The sequence below is a fragment of the Oryx dammah genome, unplaced genomic scaffold (genome assembly GCF_014754425.2).
Source record: "Oryx dammah isolate SB20612 unplaced genomic scaffold, SCBI_Odam_1.1 HiC_scaffold_2, whole genome shotgun sequence".
Taxonomy (NCBI): Eukaryota; Metazoa; Chordata; class Mammalia; order Artiodactyla; family Bovidae; genus Oryx; species Oryx dammah.
In genome coordinates, this window is record NW_024070186.1 from 98,243,870 (window position 1) to 98,263,116 (window position 19,247).

The 19,247-nt window shown below is 41.8% G+C and overlaps 1 protein-coding gene across 2 annotated transcripts in view; it reads right to left on the reverse strand.

The window, feature by feature from the left end:
• The window catches only part of SIDT1 (SID1 transmembrane family member 1), a 109,120-nt gene that overhangs the window by 74,126 nt on the left and 15,747 nt on the right, over positions 1 to 19,247 (reverse strand). For both annotated transcript variants that reach the window (XM_040224116.1, XM_040224124.1), the window contains exons 2-3: positions 2,868 to 2,989; positions 1,745 to 1,915 (exon numbers count right to left, since the gene is read on the reverse strand). In XM_040224116.1, the coding sequence (XP_040080050.1) occupies positions 1,745 to 1,915; positions 2,868 to 2,989 (293 nt within the window). The remainder of the gene's footprint in view (positions 1 to 1,744; positions 1,916 to 2,867; positions 2,990 to 19,247) is intronic.

Consider the following 19,247-nt stretch of genomic DNA (forward strand, 5'->3'; position numbering starts at 1 on the left):
GGAGGGACTTGTAAAATGCTCTAACTACTTCTCCATCCTTCTGAATATTCATTAATCCATCTGTCCATCTATATCCAGGTATATATACACTGTCACAGGGTACAGAGAAGACCAAGATAAATATCTGATTGCTATTAGCAACTCCACTGGCTACAGACTCCAGAATAAACGCCTGAGAAAATTTAAGGAGAGTTTTATAATAGAGCAGAACATTCTGATCAGAAAAATAAGCTGCAAAAATACATTTCTCTATAGCTAATAATGCATTTTGCATTAAGGAATATCTCATATCATATGATATACTATATCAACTTTCTTTTATTTAGTATCAGCATGATATTTCTTTTATTATCTTTTATTTACATTCATACATTCTTTTTAAAAGATTGTACTCTTGTAAGCAACATATAAATGGACTCAAATATGCCAAGTAAGACTAGTGGGATTTAGAAAACCCATCACATATGTATGTTGTTCATTTACATTGGGTAACTATAAACATTAATTCTCCTCCTGAGATTCTTATGACTCTGTCCCAAAGTTCTAGTGAGAGGTCAGAGTTGGGATTGTTTTCTCAAGTAGTTTCTGGCCCTGAGAGCTCCTCATTTTTGCCTCAGAAAACCTATTCACTCCACTGAAATGAAGTCTGAACCTGAGCAGTGCTCAGACTTGTAGGCTCTAAGATCCTCAACCAGAAGAAGCCAGAGCCACTGAAGAGTGGGTGATACTGGAGATGGCAACCAAAATCTTGCCAGTGTTTTCTTATTGATTTGCAGAGGTTCTTTATGTATTCTGTATATGAGTCCTTTCTTATGTGTGTCGGAAACATGTGCTCCAGTCTATGGCTTGTCTTTCTGTTCTCTTAATGATACCTTTTGATGAGTACAAGTGAAAATTTTAATATAACCAATTTGATGATATATTTTAAAAAGTTTCCTTAGAACACTGAAAAGGGAGGAAATGGTTTGAACCCTTGAGAACGCTTGAGCTTAGAGTAAGATGGGACAGGAAACTCCCTCAAGTTTTTGACCTTATTAAGGAATAACCTTAGCCTTTCTGTTTACCTTTTCACACAGATTTATGCAATATTTTACATGAGTAACCTCTGAGAGGAAACAGAACCTTCGGAGACAATGCCCTCCACTGAATCTGTTATACTCCATGTCTAAGGTAAACAACTTGAGATGATGTATCCTGACTGATTTGGTTTCAAAAGACAGTAGTGCAAGAAGGAGTAAGCAGTCATTACGTTTTCTACACAAAGGACAAAGCCACATAAAATATTATTTTCAGTCTGTATACATTCCTAACCAGAAAGAGAAAACTGCAATAGTAATAAGGATGAGAAAAACAGCTTAAGATCTTCCTTAAAACAAAACTAAGACTGCCTTCAGGAAAGTGGCACTGGAGAGGAACACAGAAGTACCCATCACTAGTGCTTGGACATCACTCTAGCTTGGATGACAGACAGGAGGGGGTCCTCAGAGATCCCCAGGAACAGATATGCCTATTGGGTCCAACTCTCTCCCCTCTGCTCCAGTCCCCTTCTGCCTCCCTGTTGCACAGATTAAGGCCCTGCTGCCCAGCTGTGAGCAGGGGAGTTCCAAAGATGCACAGACAATATGCCAAGTGGCTGACTTCCTTCTGGAGTGCTGATCTGGGAGGGAGGAAGCAGGACCAAGCACGCACAGCACAGGAAGAGCAGACAGACGAACAGAGAAGGGCTACAAGGAGTCCTGCTTACTGCAGCTGGAAGTGCTTGAGCTTGGTAACCAGCAGTTTGTACTGGGCACCCAGGGGCGCCATGGATGCGACATCTACAAATATCAGTTGCTCCAGAGGTCCTGTTTCATTGGTTGCTTCAGAGGGGCAAAGGGTACGGCTCACTTCCTGGTAGTTGTAGCTCCTCTGGTATCTGCAGCAGCCAGGGGAGGGAAAACCAGCGAGAAGGAAAAGGACACTCAATGAACAAGCAGGAAAAGAAACATTTCCTTTCAGTTCTCTCTGAATTTCTTTCCAGGTCCTTATATTTAAAACTTCATACTGGACCTACCGACAGTGATTTTTACAGCTAAAGTACTTGGCACAGAATTGTGTGACATTATAACACAGATATGGGGACTGCTGAGGGCCCAGTTCACTTAGGCTGTGTCTGCATCACCATATCACCCTCCTAATTCAATCAGAAAATTAATCAGATTTTGGAAGGGAAACTGTTCTGATAAAACAACCTGATTCCATTTTGCCACTCTTTAAGCCTTTGCTAAATGAGTATAAAGAAAGCCCCAGAGTCCAAGTCAAGGCATCAGAGCGAGTATTTCAGTCCTCACGTTCTTAGCCTCTGAAAAGATCTCACACTGTGCTCCGTGCCCTTGTCGGCATGCTTTCTGGTTTGTTCTTGCCAGTGCTCTAATGCCCTAGAGTGTCCCCTGCGAAAATAGAAACTCCATGAGGAAGAGACTTCATTGTTGTTTTCCACCACTGTATCCCCAGCATCTATCATTTAGTAATGCTCAATAAATATTATGGGATTAAGAAAGCAAACTCGGTGAACATTGTGAAGAATGGGAGGTGTTACTCAAGGTGACCGCAAGGCCTAGCCCTGTGCTCCGTGGATGACCCACTAACCAACCAAGACATTCTTCAGGTGCTACAATTCTAGGTTCTTATCATTGATTATCAAAGAGGAGAGAAGCTGGACAGAGCTGAACCGGTCAGGGCATGTAGCAAGTCAACTGTTTGCACTCAGCATGCATACTATGTCAACAAGTTGAACATCTGATTTCTCTAGGGAAAAGAGCAGTTGATGTCTAGGATGTTGAAGGGAAAACTAATGTAATGAAGCTGTCAGGGCAAGATCCACTTACAGTCCTTGGAAGAGCAGAGGAACCTGCCAGGACAGCACCTCTTTCTGCTGGCGAACCACAACCAAGACTGGGTAGTCAAGGTTTTCGGAGGAGCTGTTCACGTACACCCGCACGGCAGTCACCTACAAGCAGGGCAGAGACACAGCAAACACAGATCACACGCGCACAGACATGTACATCACAGTTGCCACCAGAAGCTCTGAAAAACTTCAGTTCTTACATTTGCTGCTGACCATAACCCACTCCAGTATTCTTGCCTGGAGAATCCCATGGACAGAGGGGTCTGGCGGGCTACAGTCCATGGGGTCACAAAGAGTTGGACATGACTGAGCAACTAACAGTTTCACTTTTCACTTTCACAGATACTCCAAATATCCCAGCTGTCTTCTCCTCATTCATATTGTAACCACAGTCAGTTTCAACACTGCTGCACAATCCCCAGGGGAGATTAGAAAACAAACTGATGCCTAGGTCCAATCCTCAAAATTCTGATTTAAGTCATTTTGGGTGAAGCCAAATTATGGAGGTGTTGAATGGCAAGCTGAGGAGTTTGAATTGGGCAGTCAACACAAGATTAGGAGAATAAGCCCAGAATAGAAAAAGAAAGATGTCAGTGTGCTTCTCTTCTTATCTGAATATAAATGGTAAATAAACAAATACCTTTAAAAAGAAAAAAAAGACCTACAAGTGCCTCAGCTGTTTACAAACTTTAATTTTGGCTTGTAAAATCATTCTGTACTTTCAACCAAAATGTTATTGCCATGTTTTGTTAAAGCCTTGCAGATGGTCCCCTAGCCACAGATATGATAGGGGCTGAAGAGTCTTCTCTTTGCCCTTATCCAAGGTGTAATCAATCCCTAAATGCTTTTTTAAACCAGCAGCTCCTTTGTTCCCTGGTGGTTCAGATGGTAAAGAGTCTGCCTGCAATGCGGAAGACCTGGGTTCAATCCCTGGATGAGGAAGATTCCCTGGAGAAGGAAATGGCAACCCAATCTAGTATTCTTGCTTGGGAAATCCCATGGACAGAGGACCCTGGAGGGCTATAGTCCATGGAATTGCAAAGAATCAGACACGACCGAGCGACTAACACAAACAGAAGGATAGTTTTAAACAACTATCACGGTTGTTTAAAAGATAGGAAATTGAATGATGCCCCTGGATCTAGATGGTCCTAACATTTTCACTTTTTATAATATTTATACTATAGACAATAGAAAAAAGGCAAAGTAAGAAAAAGTTGATCTTCCATATGAGATGTTTTCTCCCCAATGTATTTAAGCCTTGAAAGTGAAAGTGAATTCTCTTAGTCGTGTCCGGACTCTTTGCTACCCCATGGACTATAGCCTACAGTCAGGCTCCTCCGTCCATGGAATTCTCCAGGCAAGAGTACTGAAGTGGGTTGCCATTTTCTTCTCCAGGGGATCTTCCCGACCCAGGGATTGAACCCAGGTCTCCCGCATTGCAGGCAGATGCTTTACCACCTGAGCCACCAGTGAAGGCCATTTAAGCCTTAGTGTTCTCTTGAAAAGTAGGGGAAAGAAATGAAACAAGAAAGCCTTGCAGTGAAACCCTGAAGATCTATAACCTGTTCAAAATGGAAATTGAGAGACAACAGGGTATTATGGGTATCATAGATTATTACTATTTGGGTCTCATATATCATCCTTGATGAAGCCAGTTTTGCTTTTTAATGTTAACAATAGTCCAAGATTAATTTATTAATTAGATAAGAAAGCTTGCTCACAAAGGAAGTGTTTTCTTGTGCCCACGTGCTACATGTTTCCATGGAAATTATGCTGCAGCTGATCATGGCCAACATCATGTCTCTAATGCAGACTTCTTTCCTAAGCTCTGGATGTTCCACAGGCACAAAGACAAACTGAAGTGGAACCTGTCACTTCCTTCACCCCCAACTTTAGTATCTTCTGAATTTCTTTGCCTTTTTTTTTTTTTTTTTTTTGAGGAGTGAGGGGGTTGCTGCATTGCAGCATGCGGAACTTCCCTGACCAGAAATCAAACTCATGCCTCCTGCAGTGCATGTGCTGAGTCTTAACCACTGGACCATCAGGGAAATTCTGAATTTCCTTGCTTGTTAAATGAACCACACAGCCAATCTGAGCCTGAGTCATCCCTGATTCCTACTTCTGTAGCATTCTCCATCAGTAGGTCATCAAGTTCTACCACTTCTACCAACCCAGATCCTCCCCTCCCCCATCCATGACACCCTCCTGGTCCAGTCCTTGACCCTCATTGATGGTGCCTTATCTAGCCTTCTTATCCCCAGGACTATACCCCCTCAGATGCCAATTTCAGCTTGGCATTATCCTTGCTTACCAGGCCTTTAGTGGATCTGAGAATTTTCAGATTTACTTCCAAAGGAATAAGAATAGTATTTTTATGAAAAGATAGAACAGAATGATGAACACTCATATACTTATCACCCAGCTCTTGTTGTTACTGTTCAGTCACTCAGTTGTGTCTGACTCTTATCCAGCTTTAATAATTATTTTTAAAAGCGTACCATTTTATTTTATTTACACCTTTTCATTCCAATCCCAAAGAAAGGCGATGCCAAAGAATGTTCAAACTACCCCACAATTGCACTCATCTTACACGCTAGCAAAGTAATGCTCAAAATTCTCCAAACCAGGCTTCAGCAAAACCTGAACCGTGAACTTTCAGATGTTCAAGCTGTTTTTAGAAAACGCTGTGTGGATCACAACAAACTGTGGAAAATTCTTCAAGAGATGGGAATATCAGACCACCTGACCTGTCTCCTGAGAAGTCTATATGCAGGTCAAGAAACAACAGTTAGAACTGGACATGGAACAACAGACTGGTTCCAAATCTGGAAAGGATTATGTCAAGGCTGTACATTGTCACCCTGCTTATTTAACTTATATGCAGAGTACATCATAAGAAATGCTGGGCTGGATGAAGCACAAGCTGGAATCAAGATTGCTGGGAGAAATGTCAATAACCTCAGATATGTAGATGATACCACCCTTATGGCATAAAATGAAGAACAACTAAAGAGCCTCTTGATGAAAGTGAAAGAGGAGAGTGAAAAAGTTGGCTTAAAACTCAATATTCAGAAAACTAAGATCATGGCATCTGGTATTTTGGGGGGCTCCAAAATCACTGCAGATGGTGACTGCAATCATGAAATTAAAAGACACTTGCTCCTTGGAAGAAAAGTTATGACCAACCTAGACAGCATATTAAAAATCAGAGACATTACTTTGCCAACAAAGGTCTGTCTGGTCAAAGCTATGGTTTTTCCAGTAGTCATGTATGGATGTCAGAGTTGGACTATAAAGAAAGCTGAGTGCCAAAGAACTGATGCTTTTGAACCATGGTGTTGGAGAAGACTCTTGAGAGTCCCTTGGACTGCAAGGAGATCCAACCAGTCCATCCCAAAGGAAATCTGTCTTGAATATTCATTGGAAGGATTGATGCTGAAGCTGAAACTCCAATACTCTGGCCACCTGATGCAAAGAATTGACTCACTTGAAAAGACCCTGATGCTGGGAAAAACTGAAGGCGGGAGGAGGAGATGACAGAGGATGAGATGGTTGGATGGCATCACCGACTCAAAGGACATGAGTTTGAGTAAGCTCTGGGAGTTGGTAATGGACAGAGAAGCTTGGTGTGCTGCAGTCCATGGGGTCACAAAGAGTCGGACACAACTGAATGACTGAACTGAACTCCATTTCCCACACACATCTTTTTTTGATTATTTTAAATACCAAAGATGATACCATTTCATCTGTAAATATTTCAATCCATATCTCTAAAAGATAAGGCCTCCTCTTTTTAATATAACATATTACCATTATCATACTTAATAAAATTAATGATAATTTTAAAAGTTATCCAATACCAACATAGGGATTCCCTAATAGCTCAGTTGGTAAAGAATCTGCCTGCAAAGCAGGAGACCCCAGTTCAATTCCTGGGTCTCGAAGATCTGCTGGAGAAGGGATAGGGTACCCACTCCAGTATTCTTGGGTTTTCCTTGTGGCTCAGCTGGTAAAGAATCCACCTGCAATGCAGGAGACCTGGGTTCAATACCTGGGTTGGGAAAGTCCCCTAGAGAAGGGAAAGGCTACCTACTCCAGTATTTTGGCCTGGAGAATTTCATGGACTGTAAAGTCCATGGGGTCACAAACAGTTGGACACGATTGAGCGACTTCAGAAGAACACAGTGTTTGAATTTCTTCATTTATTTAAAAATTGTGTTTTTCAGTATTAAAAAAATTTTGAGTACAAACAAGATTCATATATTTCATTTGGTTGATAAGTATTTTGAATCTCTTTTAATCTAAAGGCAACACTCCCCACTGCAACACTCTTTTGGCATTTATTTGTTGAAGAAAGTTGCTCACAAAGCAGTAAAAACCTGATACACTCATATTCTGGATTTTGTTGGTTGCACCTTTTGGTGTCATTAAACAGGTTCCTTTATCCCTTGTATTTTTTATAGACTGGCAGTTAGAGCTAGAGGCTTGATTAGATTCATATAACTTCATCTCTCAGTCTTTTCCTTGGATTTTGAATTAGAGTCCAGAAAGTTTTCACCACTCCAGACTGCTGAAGCCAGTGTTTTCTTCCAGTACTTTATGATATCATATTATTAAGACTTAAATCTCTATCCCTTTGTGATTAACACTAGTATATGGTATGAGGAATGATTTTAATTTCGTCTTTTTTTTTTTTTTCTATATGGCTCTCCTGTTGTCCCAGCACCACCTATTAACAAGTTCATCTTTTCTCCACTGGTTTGATCACTCAAGACTTTTCTTAATCACTGTCTTGTTCTCTAGTTTATTTGCCTGATAGTTCTTCACATGCCTAATTCCTTGCTGTTTCTCAAAAGGGCTATGTCTCCGATATCTGCCCTTTTAATTTCTTTTTTTTTTTAATTTAGTTATTTTAATTGGAGGCTAATTACTTTACAATGGCCTTTTAATTTCATTCTCATCCCTAATGTCCTTTTGGGGCAAGTCTTCCATGATATTTCTCTATCCCATCCAATATACAGATGTCCCTCTCTTGGAGGGGGCTGTGTGGCCTCTGATTACCTCAGTACAGCATGTTAATACCACAGTAAAATAATAGGAAAAAAATTGTGGCCTTTGCCCCCAGTTCCTGAAACCGAGTTCCTAAAACCCTTGTAATTTCCTAAGTGATAAAGTCCTGGGTGTTCATTGGAAGGACTGATGCTAAAGCTGAAACGCCAATTCTTTGGCCACCTCATGGGAAGAGTTGACTCACTGGAAAAGACCCTGATGATGGGAGGGATTGGGAGCAGGAGGAGAAGGGGACGACAGAGGATGAGATGGCTGGATGGCATCACTGACTCGATGGACATGAGTTTGAGTGAACTCCGAGAGTTGGTGATGGACAGGGAGGCCTGGCGTGCTGCAGTTCATGGGGTCGCAAAGAGTCGGACATGACTGAGCGACTGAACTGAACTGAACTGAAGAGAACTAGTAGCATCTTTTGTTCTACTATTTGGTCCTATTTCTGGCTCCTGACAGAGCTCCTAAATCCCTTGGAATTTCCTGGGTGATAAGAGTTTCTTTTGTTCTAATGAAGATTCTAGGTGGCCTTCTGGATAACTTCAGAATGGGAGCTGGTTACCCAAAAGACCTAGCCATGATTAGAAGCTCAGAACTTTCAGCTCTGCCTCCATCATCCAGGAAGTGGAGGGGGCTGGAGATTGAGTTAATAATTGGTCATTCCTATGGATGAAGCCTCCATAAAAATTCCTACGATACAGGTGTGGAGAATTTCCAGGTTGGTGAATGCATCCAATACTAGGAAGGTGGAGAACCCCAACTCCATGGGAACAGAAGCTTCTGTGCTCAGGACACTTCTGGACTTTACCCTATGCACTTCTTCCATATTGCTCATCTTGAGTTAAAGTGAAAGTGTTAATTGCTCAGTCGTGTCTGACTCTTTGCGACCCTATGGACTGTAGTCTGCCAGGCTCCTCTGCCCTTTGGGATTCTCCAGGCAAGAATTCTGGAGTCGGTTGCCATTTCTTACTCCAGGGGATCCTTTTTATAATAAACAAGTAATCTAGTAAATAAATTGTATTTCTTCTGTGAGTTGCTTAACAGATTAATCAAACCTTGTGGGGGAGCGTTGTCACAGCAACCTCTGATTAACAGCTGGTTGGTCAGCGCACGGGTAACAATCTAGACTTGTGATCAGCATCTGGAGTGGGAGGTGGGTGGTCTCTTGGGACTGAGCCCCTAACCTATGGGATCTGATGTAGACACTAAGTAGATCCTGTCGGGATCTAACTGAATCATAGGACACACAGCTGCTGTCACCAAATTGCTTGATGTGTGTAAGATCCACACATCTGATGTTGGAAGTATTGGGTGAATAGAAGAAAACAGAAGTTAGCTTTTCCTATAGACAACCCCAAACCTTTTTTTTTTTTTTTCATGTAGTCAAATTGCTTCCTTTCTTGGCCATTTCTCCCATCACTTTTTAAAATTGAGACATAGATAACACCACACAAATCACTCTTAAAAGTATAGAATTCAGTAGTTTTAGTGTATTCACAGAGCTATGCAACTATCACCACTATCTAACTCCAGAATACTTTATTGCCCCGCTAAAGAAGCCCTGTACCCATTAGCAGTCACTCCTCATTCCCTCCTTCCCACAATGCGTGGTAACCGATAATTTAATTTCTGTCTCCAGGGATTTGCCTATTTCACGTAGGTGATTTCCTATTCCATATATTATGAAATAATAGATATGCTTTCTTGTGTGTGGCTCATTTCAGTTAGCATAATGTTTTCAAGGTTCTTCCATGTTGCAGTATGTGTCAATACTTCATTTCTGTTTATTGCTCAGTAATATTCCAATGACATGAATAAAGCACATTTGTTTATTCTTCAGTTGATGGAAATTTTGGTTGTTTCTACTTTGGGGCTATGAACATCTGTAAAGAAGTTCTTGTGTAAATAAGTGTTCTTAGTTCTTTTGAATGCATCCCTAGGAGTATAATTTCTGGGTGACATGGTAACTCAAAGCACTTTACTTTTTTTTTGTTTTCAATTTTTGACTGTACTGGGTCTTCCTTGCTGCACGCGGGCTTTCTCTCTTTGCAGCGAGCCAGGGGTACTCTCTGGCTGTGGTGCGTGGGCTCCTCACTGCAATGGCTTCTCTTGCTGTGGATCACCGGCTCTAGGGCATGCAGGCCTCAGTAGTCGTGGCACTCAGGCTTAGCTGGCCCACAGCATACAGGATCCTCCAGGACTAGGAATCGAACCCATGTCCCCTGCATTGGCAAGAGGATTCTCAACCACGGGACCATCATGGAAGTCCTCCTATGTTTAACTTTTTGAGGAACTGCCAAAATGTTTTCCAAAGAGGTGCATCATTATACATTCTAGCAATTTACATAATCAGCAATGTAAAAGTTTCTAATTTCTCCACACCATTGTCCACACTAACTACCGTCTGTCTTCTGCTGCTGCTGCTGCTGCTGCTGCTAAGTCGCTTCAGTCGTGTCCGACTCTGTGCAACTGTCTGTCTTCTAGATAATACTTAATCTTAATGGGTATGAAGTGGTATCGCACTGTGGATGTGGACCTCCCAATATTCTAACAGTTAATTTAGCTTGCCTGCCTGACTCTTCTGGGAAGCTGAAAACATCATCATTGGCATCTCTGGTGCTGGCACAATGAGTTAGCTTAGAAGCAGGCTCATTTTTCAGGTTCAAAAACCAACACCAGCATTACCCACAGCACATATGTTTAGAGCACACTTTCGTCTGGCTTAAATCTATAGTAGTCAGAACCAAGGTAAAAGCCTAAGGAAAGCTGTGAACAAGCCAGCTTTATCTTTAGCTAGTCTGCTTCCCTTTCATTACCTACGCTAAAGACTCCTCCTCCCTTCTTATGTACTTAATGCCAGAGGGATTTCCCTCCTTTCTTTTTTTTCCAAACGTCACTCTAAGGCAGTAGTTGCCAGATTGTAGTGTGCTTTTTAGCATTCAAATCTCTCAAACCCACCCCCCAACATTTCTGATTCAGCAGATCAGGAATAGAACTTCAAAATAATGTGTTTTTAACAGAATGCGGGGAGATTCTGATCACATGAATTGCAGCCCACACTTTGGGAAATATTGTTCCAAAGGAACCATCTAGTGGATGGCCCCACTTGTCAACACCTTGCCAGTTGCTCTTGTGGGATTCCCTGATGGCTCGGTTGGTAAAGAATCTGCCTGCAATGAGGGAGACCTAGCTTCAATCCCTGGGTTGGGAAGATCCGCTGGATAAGGGAAAAGCTACCCATTCCAGTATTCTGGCCTGGAGAATTCCATGGACTGTATAGTCCATGGGGTTGCAAAGAGTCAGACACAACCAAGTGGCTTTCACTATCACACTTCCACAAGGTGCACAGTGATGACATCACCAATGTCACTAGCATGTCTGGAAGCTAGTGTGTCTGGTGGGGCCAGCTGGAAAGAGGTCTGCTTGAAGAGGAGCAGAGCAGATGTATTACTGCCATGGTTACGCTAACCCACTCTTTATCTCCACACTCTTTTATTCCTAGTCTGGCTCTCATAATCCACTTACCTTTTTATTTTTGAATAATGATCTTACTAATTATGATTTTAAAAACCTCAGAAGAGACACAGATATAAAGAACAGACTTTTGGACTCTGTGGGAGAAGGCAAGGGTGGGATGATTTGAGAGAATAGCATTGAAACATGTATATTACCATATGTGAAATAGATGACCAGCCCAAGTTTGATGCATGAAACAGGGCACTCAAAGTCAGTACACTGGGACAACCCAGAGGGATGGGATGGGGAGGTAGGTGGGAGGGGGGTTTGGGATGGGGGACACATGTACACCTGTGGCTGATTCATGTCAATGTATGGCAAAAACCGCCACAATATTGTAAAGTAATTAGCTTTCAATTAAAGTAAATAATTTAATTTTTTAAAAAAGCCACTGTGTTGGCTTCCCCGATAGCTCAGTTGGTAAAGAATCTGCCTGCAATGCAGGAGACCCTGGTTCGATCCCTAGGTTGGGAAGATCCCCTGGAGAAGGGAGAGACTACCCACTCCAGTACTCTGGAGTACTCTAGAGAATTCCCTGGACTGTGTAGTCCATGGGGTTGCAAAGAGTCAGACATGACTGAATGACTCTCACTTTCACCTATTTAGGCTTCCCTGCTGGCTCAGATGGTAAAGCGTCTGCCTGCAATGCAGGAGACCTGGGTTTGATCCCTGGGTTGGGAAGATACCTGGAGAAGAAAATGGCAACCCACTCCAGTGTTCTTGCCTGGAAAATTCCATGGACGGAGAAGCCTGGTAGGCTACAGTCCATGGGGTTGCAAAGAGTCAGACACGACTGAGCCACTTCACTTATATTCAATAGACACATAACACTGTAATTATCCTTCAATTAAAAATTTAAAAAAAACCCAAAAACCTCAGAGATACTGGCATAATAAATTGCAAAAAATATATTAAGAGTAAGAGGTAGAAAACACTGGGCAGTTTTTCAAGATGAGCAGATAATGCACCCCTCCCCCAGGAAAGGATAAAAAGTCCTGTTCAGATGTTGCTTTGCTTTTCCAGAGGCCAATATTCAACTGAGAAAGTTAGATTACCTTTGCAGCAATGAAGCAAGCCATGTAAAGGCAAAAGTAAATGAAGGTATTGAATTCATAACGGACTCTGATATCTTGTAAAAGACCACTCTTAAGAGCCAAGATTTCCCCTTCTGTTGCTGCTTCCTGTTGTCATGACAACAAAAGCACTTTTATATATATAACTTGTTAACTATGTTTGCTACAAGTAGGGAATCTCATTATAACTATGAGGGAAGAAGTACTGAAGTATTCCCATCTCTGATATATAGATCACAATTATGAAAGGTCTTAAAGCTTAGAGAGTCTCTTTTTAATCCTTTAGAACATGTCAGTAGGGAAAAGTTCAAAATTGCAAATAATGCAGCTCTGTTGCAGAAAGAGGGTAAAAGTAAATTTAATTCAAGATCTAGTTTGGTTTTGCTAAAATAATGAGACTTTCTTAGCACATGAGATTAAAAATCAGAAATTCAGTTCAGTTCAGTTCAGTCACTCAGTCATATCTGACTCTTTGCAACCCCAAGAAATGCAGCATGCCAGGCCTCCCTGTCCATCACCAACTCCCGGAGTACACCCAAACCCATGTCCATTGAGTCGATGATGCCATCCAACCATCTCATCCTCTGTCATCCCCTTCTCCTCCTGCCCTCAATCTTTTCCAGCATCAGGGTCTTTTCAAATGAGTCAGCTCTTCGCATCAGGTGTCCAAAGTATTGGAGTTTCAGCTTCAACATCAGTCCTTCCAGTGAACACCCAGGATCTCCTTTAGGATGGACTGGTTGGATCTTCTTGCAGTCCACATGAGATTAAAAATCAGAAATTGCTGGTTTCCATTATTAGGGCTTCCCAGGTGGCACAGTGGTAAAGAATCCGCCTGCCAATGCAGCAGATGCAGGTTTGATCCCTGGGCTGGGATGATCCCCAGGAGGAGGAAATGGCAATCCGCTCCAGTATTCTTGCCTGGGAAATCCCACGGACAGAGGAACCTGGTGGACTACAGTTCATGGGGTTGCAAAGAATCGGACACTACCGAGCACACACACAATTACTAGGCATACCATTGTTTTATGATGTGATCTTGAAAAGCTGATTCTACATGTAAAATGGCTACAATAATATTCATTAATGGTTCCTCTTCTTCATGTCACAAACATCACAGAACAAATTTTTTATAAACAAATACAAATGATTTGGTAACTGTTTTAATAACTTATGTTCACTGGGTGTATATTGTCCTTCTGTCCCTCCTTCATTCCTTCCTCCCTCTCTCTCTGTCTTCTCTGTTTCCATCCTTTCTTCCTACCTGCCCATGCTCCCTCCATCATTCATCAGACATTCACTAAATCAGGAGCTATGGGAGGTATTAAGGATATGCTAGAGGCAACCCTGTCCTTGTGTAGCTCATTAACTAGTCACAGAGACAGATGGTGTTATTATCAAAAGCATAATGTGATGGTGTTATAGTAGCAACATGAGCGGTGCTGTGAGCACCCAGAGGACAAAGTGGCTACCCATGCAGAGGAGTTAGAGTGAAAAACACAGAAGCTAGTCAGTCACTTACCAAGTTACAGTGAAGTGGAGACTGTTCGCATAGGTCCTGCTGTTGCCTGGCTGGTGCACATAACCTGGACTGATAGTGTAAGAGAAACTTACATCTGGGAAGGTACTCAGGGCGATCATCTAGTCCAAAGGTTCCATTTACAGAAGAGGAGCCAGAGACTTTATTTTGGGGGGCTCCAAAATCACTGCAGATGGTGATTGCAGCCATGAAATTAATAGACGCTCCTTGGAAGAAAAGTTATGACCAACATAGACAGCATATTAAAAAGCAGAGACATTACTTTGCCAACAAAGGTCTGTCTAGTCAAAGCTATGATTTTTCCAGTAGTCATGTATGGATGTGAGAGTTGGACTATAAAGAAAGCTGAGCACTGAAGAATTGATGCTTTTGAACTGCAGCGTTGGAGAAGACTCTTGAGAGTCCCTTAGACTGCAAGGAGATCCAACAAGTCCATCCTAAAGGAAATCAGTCCTGAATATTCATTGGAAGGACTGATGCTGAAGCTGAAACTCCAATACTTTGTGAATAACTGACTCATTTGAAAAGACCCTGATGCTGGGAAAGATTGAAGGCGGGAGGAAAAGGGGACAACAGAGGTTGGATGGCATCACCGACTCAATGGACAGGGGTTGGGTGGACTCCGGGAGTTGGTGATGGACAGGGAGGCCTGGCATGCTGTGTTTCCTGGGGTTGCAAAGAGTGGGACACGACTGAGGGACTGAACTCGACAAAGCATCAGTATCTTGAATATATAAAGAATCCTGAAAACTCATAGAAAAACACAGTAACCCAATGGGAAAAAATGGGTAAAGAATATAAACATCAACTGAAGAGAAGAATGACTAAAGATCATGTGAAAAGATGGGAATACTTTATACTCATCAGATAGGTAAAGACAAAAGTATGACAATACCACATTTCCAAGAATGGAGAAAAATAGGGACTCTTGTATATTGCTTATGAAAATGTTTGGTACAACCATATCAGAGAGCAGATTGGCAATATGTACTAAAGCTGAAGATGGTTTCACATTACATTTCAGCATTTCCATTCCTAAATTTGTACACAAGTGAAACTCTTACATACGCACAAGGAGTCATCAACAAGAATGAAATGAATGAACTAGAATATAGATGAGTATGAAAAACTAAAGGAGATAAATTAAGAGAAAGTTGCTGAAGGATACATACTGCATGATCCTATTTACAAAAACTTTGTAAATAAGCAAAACAGTATCTATCTACTTGTCTGTCTATATTTCTGCCTGTCTTTAATAAAATATATATATACATGGAAATAATAAACACCAAATTTAAGACCATTGTTTTAAAAAACTTGAAAAAATCTGAGACTTTACCCCACTTGCCACAGTTTCATCAATACTGATAGAAGACCCAGACTCCTGGGTTAGAGGCAAGGACTTTATTAGTCTGGTCACAACATGGACAGAAAGCCTGCCTGACCTTTGCCCCAGAGGGGGACACCATCTCTGTCTTGTGAGGTGTTCACTATATAAATGTCCTTGAAAGAATGGTATAGAAAACTTTCAGTCCTTGCTTTCTGGTAAGATGGCATAAATCAAGAGATCTATGAAAAATTACATCCCTATAATGGTTACTTTGGGGGATGAAGGAAGAGGATGGGCAGGGGTAAGTAGGGAATTGTGATCATCTTTTTGCTTCCTAAAGTTGTGGGTACATAAGTGTTTGTTATATTATTTTCCATTCTTGTTTATTGTATGAAATATTTTAATACTATCATCATCATCCATAAGCCCTGGTGCACTAGCATTTGTGTTTGCCTACTTCTGAGCAACGGCTGTCACTCTTACATTTTATACAGGTTCTTTGTTTTTGTTTTGGCTGCACGATTTGCGGAATCTTAGTTCCTCAACCAGGGATTGAACCCCAGCCCTGGCAGTGAAAGTGCTAGGTCCTAACCACTGGACCACCAGTATTCTCTGTATAGTAAATTCTGTATACAGGTTCTTTGTTATTCAGGGATGTGGCAAACAGTCTCCAAAACTTACCCTCATTGCTCTCCTGACTCATTTTGCTATAGTCTGATCTTACTAGTGATTGACCTGCTTATATTAACTTCACTGATTACAGCCTCCCTCTCCCTCTCTCTCTCCTTCTTGACTGGCTGGAGAACCTTACATTATCTTTGGTCTGATTAACATGGCTCATTTCTGCATTGCTCTTCCCTGGAAAAGAAAAATGAAGATGAAGCCAGTACTGCACTAGACAGTAATGTGCCAGTCTAGAATTCTGTGTTATTAGGTGCATGAATTTTCTAGGGCTGCCATAAGAAAGTATCACAAACTTGTTCTTAAAACAACAAAAATGTATTCTCTCACAGTTCCAGAGAGTAGATCTGAAATCAAGATGTCAGCCAGGCCATGCTCCCTCTGAAACTCTGGTGGAATCCTTTCCTTTCTTGCCTCTTGCTGATCCTGGTGGTGATGATGGATCCTTGAGGTTCCTTGGCTAGCAGCTGCATCAGTGCAGTCTCCGTCTCTGTCATCATGGCGTTCTGTCAGTGTGTGTGTTTCACACTCTGTTCCCCTCTCTGTGCATGTCTGGGTCCAAAATCTCTCTTTTTATAAAGATTTCAGTCACATTGAATTAGGGCCCATCTTAATGACCTCATCTTAATCTAACTACATCTGCAAAGACCCTTCTTCCCAATAAGATTACATTCACAGCTCCTGGGGGTTAGCAGTTCAACATTATTTGAGGAGGAGGGCATAAGTCAGTCTGTAACATTAGATTTGTAGACTTTTTAGGTGGTGAAATCTCCAGGACTCCACACCTTTTCCTGACCAGCAGCTGATCTCCAACCTGTATCCCCTTGCCAAGAGCCTTCATGCTGAATGAAGGACTCTGCTGACAGAGTGCATTATGTGACTATTGAGTGAAAAGAGCTGCCCTGGAGAAAAGTGACCTTGCAGTTCTGAATCCTTTTCTTATTAGAAGCTAGAAAGTCCTAGTAAATGAAGCATTTCATCCATGGGTTTCATAACTACTACAGGGAACTGAGTTGCTTTAATCATACTTTTTTTTTTTTAAGATAAGCATTAAAGTGATTCCTGTAGTTATTGATGTGATTGTTTAAAATTCACTTTGGCTGATTGCAGCCTTAGAAAACCATCTTCTGTAAACCTCTGCTATAATGCAGAAAGACATGTAGACCTGGATTTTATTTCTGGTATTACATCTACTATCTGGGTGACTTTGGAAAAATCACTTAAATTCTCAGTTTCCTCAACTGTAGAATGGGAACAGTCACACCCAAACAATCCATCTCCCTAGACTACGGGTGACCATGTTCTGTGACCTGCCGAGTATCAGGCAGAGTAGAAGGCAGAGCTGCCCTACCCGGCTCTGGGTTGGGACAGTAGTTTCCCACTCTTGCACGTTCACCAGTTAATCAGCTGTTGACTGACAGTTTTCCGTGTGTGGAGACACACAAGCCTAACTACCCTGGCAGAGGAGAAAGCTGTGTAGTCCATCTCACGTAGGATATTAATTTCCTTTCACAGTTTGGCTTCCAGCTTTCCTGGAGGATCTCGTTCATCCCATCGAAAAGAGCAGTTTACCCCTTGGAAGCTATTTATTCCCTATTTTAGATTCTCAGCATTTTGTATTCAGAGCACTTTCCTAAGCATCATGCTTTACAGACCTTGTCTCACCCATGTCATTATGCCAGCAATAATCTGGACAGAAATACATTTATATACTCTTTCCTTATTTGGCTTATGACTTAAATTTTATTTTAAACATTTAAATTCCAGTAAAAACATGAGAAAACAATGACGATGGGTATAATAATTGGCAGGCTAGGAATATAGAACAATACACAGTCTAGATTGTAGCTCCTTTAGGATGGACTTTGTTCATTCAGTAAATATTTGACTCCCCACCCTGTGCCAGGCATTGTCCCAGGCACGAAGATACCTTACTAAGCAGTGTGGACATAGCCTTTGCCCTCACTGAGATCACATGTTTGCACACGGAATGCCAATTCAACAAGCAAGTGTATTAACATTCAAGTCGTTGTGGAAGTGCATGGCACAGACTTTCTGGGAAATACCTTCCTAAAGGATGAATAGAAATTAACCAGAAAAATGCAGACAAAGCAAGAGAAATGTCCAAACAAAGGGAACAGTACAGCAGACACAAGGAAGAAAAGAGAAGAAAGAGGGAAAGAGAAAGAGAGAGAGAGAAGGCAAGATGCAAGTCTGAAGGATTAAGGGAAAATCGGGTTTGCTGAAGTGTGAGGTCCTGAAAGGCCATGATGGTCCTGAGGAGTCTTAAAGTCACAATAGGGAAGTTGGAGCTTTACTCTAAGGACAACAGAAAGCCTTTGGGAGGTTTTAAGTGCTACCACCCCTTTGCCACGACCATCCCCGGATGCCCAGTGCTGCCTCTGTTGCTGCTGAACAGCTGCCTCCCTGGATCACTGGCTCCATATCAAAGTCTGGGGAAAGCAGGTCTGATAAGCACACTGAGGCCACACGCCCAGGTCTGAGCTTGGTGGGTGTGGGAAAGGTGTGTTCGAGAAAACAGATCCCTGCTGTTCTGCTTCCCTAGTGGAAAGAGCTCTATCTCCAGCAAGGATGCATGAAATGAGGACTTTCCCCCAAATATACAGGAATGGGGTTCAGATATTGGGCGGTCAAAACATGGCCAAATTCCACTACGCTTGGAATCCCTTTCACATGCAGCACTGAGACTATTCCACATAACAATGTTCTATAGAACACATTTTGGGAAATTCTGTGATTTTTTTTTTTTTTTCACAAGAACTGGTGTCAAGTCTGGTATGTCTTGAAGACTCTCACCTTAATCTCGTCATTTAATATCATAAACCTTATGAACTGTATGAACTGTACTACCCAATTTAGCACTCAATTACATCATATTTTCATGTTTCATATTTGCTTATTGTTCCATGTATTTGTTTTGTCTCTCTTTGAGGACTTTATCTGTGACATATTTGGAATCAAGCATGTATTTGACACTTAGTTCCCTGGTGGCTCAGATGGTAAAGAATCTGCCTGCAATGCAAGAGATATAGGTTCAGTCTCTGGGTCAGGAAGATCCCCGAGAGAAGGGAATGGCAACCCACTCCAGTATTCTTGCCTGGAGAATCACATGGACAGAGGAGCCTGGCAGACTAC